Below are 7,047 nucleotides of genomic sequence, written 5' to 3' on the forward strand. Positions count from 1 at the left end.
TGTTGTTTGGACTAGAAACAGTGGGACTGAAGAAAAGACAGGAAAAAGGAAAGGTGTACAAGACTGTCACTGTCTCTGTGTGTCCTGTACACCCCCCCCCACCACCACCACCACCAGCCAGACACTCTCAATATAGCTCAGCTCATAAACACAGACACAAAGAGAGACACGAGCAAAGAAAAAGAGGGAGCCTCGTGTGACAGTAATAAAAATAAGAGAGGGGCCAAGAAAGAGATTGAGATTGGGGTGAATGAGTGGGAGGAGAGCAGAAGGCACAAGACAACACAGTCATGCAGTGCTTCCTGTGGGTTTTGTGTGCATCCATGTGTATGTGTGCGTGTGCTACTGTTAGGAGGGGAGGGAGGGATGAATCAAGCTAAGCAGAATAAGTCAATGAGCAAGGCAGTTAGAAAGAAAGAAAGGATGAGACAGGAGAAAAATGTGAAGAGGCTGACAAAATGAATGTGCTGGAAGACTATTAGTTGAGGAAAATCATTCTGAATTTTATCTGGGACTTTAGGGAAGAGACATTCCAAGTTAAAGTATCACAGAAACAACATTTGGAGGGAGTACACACAAAAACACACAATATGTATTTTCCTGCTATTCCAACAAGCTTTAGTAGGAAAATAGGAATTAAAGATTTATTTACCAATACTGCTAATCTGACTATTAAAGCAATGGGAAATTATTTCTCTGATAATGTTGGACGGGCCTTCCGTGGTGGTTTACAATTGCATTTTGGGTAGTGGGATTTTAAATCACAGCAATCTGCATTTCAATCTGTTCCATAAGATAACTACTGTAGTTGTTTTTTGTTTGTTTGTTTTTTAAACTGGGTTGTCTTTCGTCATCTAATGTCATGGCTGTTCACAAAAGGACCAGTGCTATGATATAGCCACCTTCAAAGTGTGTCCGAAGAGATGAAGTCAAGCAGAGCTAGCAGTTGTGTTTATTTTAGGGATGTCCCGATCCGATCACGTGATCGGAAATCGGGGCCGATCACGTGGTTTGGGAGTTCGGAATCGGACTCCTTTGTCCGATCAGGATCGGATATTTCCTTTATTCTCATTATGATCATCGCTTTATATTNTAATTTATTCTCATTATGATCAGAGCTTTATATTTCATCTTATCATTCCGGATAAATACTCCACTCCAAGTGTGCATGTCATGAAAAGATCACAAAATGTCATTACCAGAAAACGCAGCAGAAAACGGCAGCAGCTCAAGCAGAATGCTAATGTAAACAAAGCTAGCTAAAAAAGCTAACTTCCGGGATCAATAACTCTTTTAAAAATGCTTTAAACTGACAGCAAGTGTCTATATTGGTTTGTCATAACTCAAACAACAACCTATAAAGGCATTTTAACAGAAAAAGATTTTTCTTTTTAATGTTAAGCTCTTTGTCCTTCAGGCAGACGGCTACACATCAGCTGCTAACTGCTACATGCTAGCGCCGTGATTTAACTTCCTTTGATATGCCTGTTTTATTTATCTGACAGAGAAATAACACTTATGAAAATTAACTACTGTGGTATTAAAACCGAAAATGTGATGTCTTAAAAACTTAAAAAAGAAGCACATAATCTTAAAAATAAATAAATAAAACTAATAAATTAAAACTTATAATGATATCAGCTCATTGACTGTAAAAATAATGGACTGAGCGAGCACTGAGGTCCCCCATTGGAAATGCATTACTTCCTCTCCTCGCGAAAGTAGGCCGCTGCTTTCACCGTCAATTCCTGAAACGGATATCGCCATTTGCAACCCATCTTCAGCGATTGGTCTGAGTCATAGCTGAGTCATGGAATCTACAGGAAGTACTGTCCCCAATCAGGAGTGAGTTTATTGCAACCGTCCACCTCTTTCCACGCCTCGACCACGAGACCGACCGCGGATGTAAACACCTTCAATAACGGCGGCTCCAGTTATTTTATATACAGTCTATGTATCAGCTATTCATGAACACTCAACAAATTTTATGCTAAAACAAAGTCTTATAATTTATTTTTAAGAATTTTAAATGAGGACAGGAATCACATTTAGTCAAAAATGTTCAAAACCTCTAAAGATGTTAAAGCTAAAGTCACTAAACTTTCTCACATGACTAAATATCACTTATAAAACAAGAAAATTTTATTTTTTTTCCTAGTTTAGATTTGCTGTATTTTTACTTGTTTATTAAAGCTACTTTACAGAAGTGTTCTATTTAAGTGTTTAATGATAAAAGAAGGTTAATGAAATATAAATAAAGGACAACACAAATCTGTTTATTCAATTTATTTTGAATGTCTTATAAAAGTATCGGATCGGGACTCGGTATCGGCAGATACACAAAATCAAATGACTCGGAATCAGATCGGGCCCAAAAAAACCTGATCAGGACATCCCTAGTTATAACCTACGATGGGGTGCGACAAGTTCCCGCCTTTCATGACCAGCATTGGAATTATCATTTTTTCAGCTTCATCCGTGTTGGAGACGAGTTGGAAGGTTGTTTCAATCCATCCGAGATAAGGTGCACTGGTTCCATTTGCTGCAGCCAGAGTTAGTTGCTCAGTTGAGTCCAGAATTTCTGCAACATCTCTCAATTTTGTGTGTGGCAAATAGTCAGCTTTCCATTTCTCATCAATGATGGAGACTTGTGAGCCCGAATCACACTGAGTCGGAAGCCTGTTGCCATTTAGGAGACACTCAACGAGGGATTGCCTACCAACAAGTGATGTAACTTTGTGAGGAACGTTTACTTGGGCTGAAGGCGGTGGCACATGTGGAGTCTCAATTTTATCTCCAGCCTTAAACTCATTACATTGTGTCTTGTGTTCACTCCAGTGCTGTCTTTGGCATGTTTTAGTACAATAAAATGTCCTTTTACATGATGAGCATTGTTTCAGATTCTTTGTGGGGTTCATTTTCTTTTCAGTTGGAACATTGCTGGGACTTATGGGTAGTAACCTTTGCCCGTTTAAATATTCCCCTTTTGATGGTCTTGTCCCTCTGAATTTACATCCACTCCCACAGACGTAACAGTGTGTGCAGCATTCATTGGCTCCAGTCTGCTGGCAGACATGGCATGTCCTCTGGAGACGGGCTGAGCAAGGTGAATAATACTGAGCTGGGTGCAGAGTGGGCGGTGGAGCAGGTCTTTGGTAGGGATGCTGGTAACCAAAGTATTGTTGCTGCTGCTCCTTGACAGGCTAAATAACTGGTTGTTGGAGGTAAGGCGTGTTTGGCCCTGGCTGCTGTAATGTCTCCTTAATCTGTGCTATCTCTGCACTAAGGCCTTTAAGAGAAGCCACACCTGTTTTCAGCTCTGCTAGCTCCGTCAGCAGTTCAGGTGGTATTTTAGCTTTGACCTCTTTTGGTGGAGACTTGACATGTAATGTTTCCTCTGATTGAACCACATTAAGTATCTTTTCTTGTTCCTCCTTTCTGTCTCATTGACACAAGCTATGTTTAACCTTTCTAGCAAAAGCTCATCAGGGGTGTCAGAATCTAGCAGGAGGGGCTGTAAATCTGTTCTGACAATGTCACTTTGAAGGCCTGTCAGTAGTGTGTAAGCACATATGCTGAGCCAGAGCTGGGTCATATTCAAGTCCAGATTCTGACTCTTGAGATGCAAACAAGACTTTCTGCTTTAAGTCTAAAACTCTCATAAGGTAGCTTTGGGCGGACTCTTTATGAAGTTGCACTGCTCTGCTCCTGAAAATGAGAACACTGTATGCGATGTAGAGTAGGAAGAGTAAGCTGAGGCTTTCCCTCCAGATAGCTGCATAGCTGTAGACCTGGTAGAAAAGCTCTGATGACTGTAGCTAAAATTTCAAGTTCTGAGTAGCCTCTGCTTAGTCCATTTTCGATTTGTTGAGCAAGGCTTGAAAACCCCAGTTTGTCTTTTTGGCCTGGTTTACCTATCTGCCCTGACATTTTGAAATCTTTTTGCCAAAATCTGGGTTGTTGTTGCATATTGAACTGAGATGGGGTGTTCCCAGGATGGCTATGAAACTGAGGCTGAGGAGTGGCCTCTATTTTGTTAGTTGCATTAGCTTTCTCTGTTATTGGTAGAACCACAGTTACTTGTTCATATGCCTGCCCTGTTTTATCAGGTTAAACGACAGCTTGTTCCGTTGTGCCAACTTCAGTGTCTGGGCCGTTGATAATTTCTGTAAGTTTGCCTTGGAATAGTAACAGTTCTGACATGCCTTCATCCTCTAATTCTGTTGTTTCTTCTCTTTCAATGTACAGCAGATCTGTGTCAGCAGTGATAGTCGTGTTTTTCCACTTTATCTGACATGCATCCAAACTCACAGATTGATACTAAATTGTCTTTGGTGAGGTGTGCATTTTACCCACAACTTCTTCACGTAACTCTTCCAAACTGTCATCATTGCAGCCGACAGGAGCAGATTTTGCAGGGATGTGTGACACGGGGCTGCTTGGTCTCTGCAGTCCCCGATGATTACTGGACTGTCTCAGGGATGGTGCACCCACAGCTACCAGCACTCCATGCACAGCTACGCCTTCCTCTCTGTAGTTGGCCTGAGTTGTGTTGGGGGGGATTTAGCTGGCTCAGACTTCGATGGACAGGCTGTGAACACCAGACATCCAAGCAGCAATCCCAGCGTTGCCTCCAAATGTTACTTCCCTGAAAACAGGGGAGAAAGAATCACGGGAGAGATATCTGGTGTTCCTCACGCAGGTGTTTATTGCAATGAGGAGGAATGGTGCGACTCCCCCTAGTGGCGGGTGAAGTCTTAACCAATCGATCCCAGAACAATCTCCCAGACAAATCAATTGATTAGCAATTAAAAAAAAAAACATTTAACATTTTAATGAACTTAACAAAAATGAAAAATCTTTCTGCTGTTTAATATTTGTGAAAAAGTCACCATCAAAATGGTAACTTCAAAGTTCAATAATTTAATTCAGCTAAACCCTCATTGTTGAGACATACCATCTTTGGAGTGTACCAATCTATTTATACCCAACATTTCAACACACTTAAATGTTTCTGAAAATATATATTTTTTTCACTTTTGAAGCACCCGTTCAGGTTAATGAACCGTTTAAATGCTAGATTTAGCAATCTAGCAATCACACTTTTAGAAATGCATTAGTTAAAGCACATTCATTCAATTTTTTTCTCATACTGAAAAATATTTTGTCGTGGAAATCACACAATATTGACTGTTCCCTTTAAAAAAACAAATATTTTGTAATTTACCAAAATAAAAGCAGCATGAATTTCTGGCTAAACGCAACTTGTATATGAGATACAGTCACTGTGCTTAATACTGTGATCATAAAATACAGGTATTTTAACCATTTTATTACAATGAAATACATTAAAATTCAGGCAGATTCAATTCAAGTCATACTCAAAAAAGTGAAAAATTGTTCTGGTACAGTTTTGGGATATATTGCAACACATATCATATCGTAAGACGTGTGTCAGGATGCGTATTATATCGCCAGACTCTTACCAATACACACCACTAACTGAGAGTGTTAACAGGATATCCAATTAGAGCAGATCTTATTCTTCGTTCAGCAGATTCTGTTCCAAGCCCCTTTACTTGTAAGTTGGGGTTTTAAGTCAAATTCTAGTTGTCAGTAAATGTTGGAAACATTATGGTTCCTGAAAACTTTGGCAAATCTACAGCAGGGATAGTTTGCCAAACCTGAGAGAACTGAAAAGGCTATTATGAGAACATGAACAGATGTAAATGTCTTCTCACCTTTGTACCACATCTCTAAGGGAGTCAGCTTATAAATAACCTGATCTCCTCATCAGCAGTTGGACCAGAAGCAGCTGCAGGGATAAGCAGGAAAGCATCAAGGCAGAATCCTGTGATAACATGACCTGGATGAGTGAGACTTCACAGACAGAAAGAGTTCAACTGAGGACAAGTGGAGCACAGTCTCCACTAGCTTCTCAAGCATAAACCACAAAAATTGAGGGTTTTTTTTTAAAACCAGGCCCTTTTTCTTCATATTGCAAAGTCCTCAGACTGCTGTGTGAGTTCAAAACACACTGGAGCCCTCTTGTGTCATAGTAGTGCTGTATTTGAAGTCAAATCCTTCTGGTCTGCATGCTAAATAGAGCAGCAAACGAGCATTAGTTTGTACTGAAAGTGCTCAGCAGTTAATCTCCTGTCAACACCTCTCACCAGTTGCCAAAGCACAATTCTGTCTCTGAAATATTAGTGAGTGGTTTACAATAAATTATATTTAACAGAACCAAATATTACATTAGCACCGGCCCATTCCCTGAGTGAAATGCCTGTTGTTGTATTTGCTGAGGACACGTGAAATATACCTGTTCATGATTGATCACACCTCTGAATGAGTCCATTTTGTAATAAAATGAGTTACTACATTTTTCGGAGTATCAGTCACGGCTGTGGATGGGCCCAGACTTTTTGTAGACATGCTTACTACCTAAGACCTGACTATAAAATACAGGCTTCGGCCTGGGACAGTGAAGATTCAGGGTCTGAGGAGGAGAGATTAAAAGAGTACCAAAAGTACTGGCAGGATACCTCAAGTGAAGACGAGAATGAACCTTACTGCTCCAAAAACCTAAGACCTGACAATAAAAAACAGGCTTTGGGATGGAACAGTGAGGATTCAGAGTCTGAGGAGGGAAAGGTGAAAGACAAGGGGAAGCGCCCGCTCAACCCGAGATTTTATCACCCGAAAAAACGCAGACCGGCCACTGAGGAGGAGGATCCTAAAAAGGAAGAAGGGGAGGATGAACCTCAATGTTTGGGAGAAACAAACAACATCCAGAAGCTTGAAGAAGTTCTGGAGGAGGAGGAAGTCCAGCACAGTGAGCCTAAACGCAAAAAAGGATTCTTCTGGACTCTAATACGAAAACTTAAAAAGAAAAAACATCTTAAAGTTCCAGAAGAAGAGCAGAGTTCACCGTCAATTCAGAAGAGCAAGGAGACTTGGGAGAAACAAAGTATTGATCTTGATGAATACTTTTCCCAACGTAACCTTTGTTCCAAAGAAATACAGACAGAGGAACTACTGGATGAA

The 7,047-nt window shown here is 40.5% G+C and overlaps 1 protein-coding gene across 1 annotated transcript; it reads left to right on the forward strand.

Moving 5' to 3' along the window:
- Positions 1 to 6,369: 6,369 nt before the first annotated feature.
- On the forward strand, positions 6,370 to 6,993 carry LOC118599658 (the record flags this gene model as incomplete). The annotated part of the gene is given in 1 exon segment (XM_036215313.1): positions 6,370 to 6,993. A coding segment is annotated over 1 exon segment (624 nt), but the record flags the coding sequence as incomplete, so codon positions are not given.
- Positions 6,994 to 7,047: the final 54 nt, after the last annotated feature.

This window comes from Oryzias melastigma, linkage group LG14 (genome assembly GCF_002922805.2).
Source record: "Oryzias melastigma strain HK-1 linkage group LG14, ASM292280v2, whole genome shotgun sequence".
In the NCBI taxonomy this organism is placed as follows: Eukaryota; Metazoa; Chordata; class Actinopteri; order Beloniformes; family Adrianichthyidae; genus Oryzias; species Oryzias melastigma.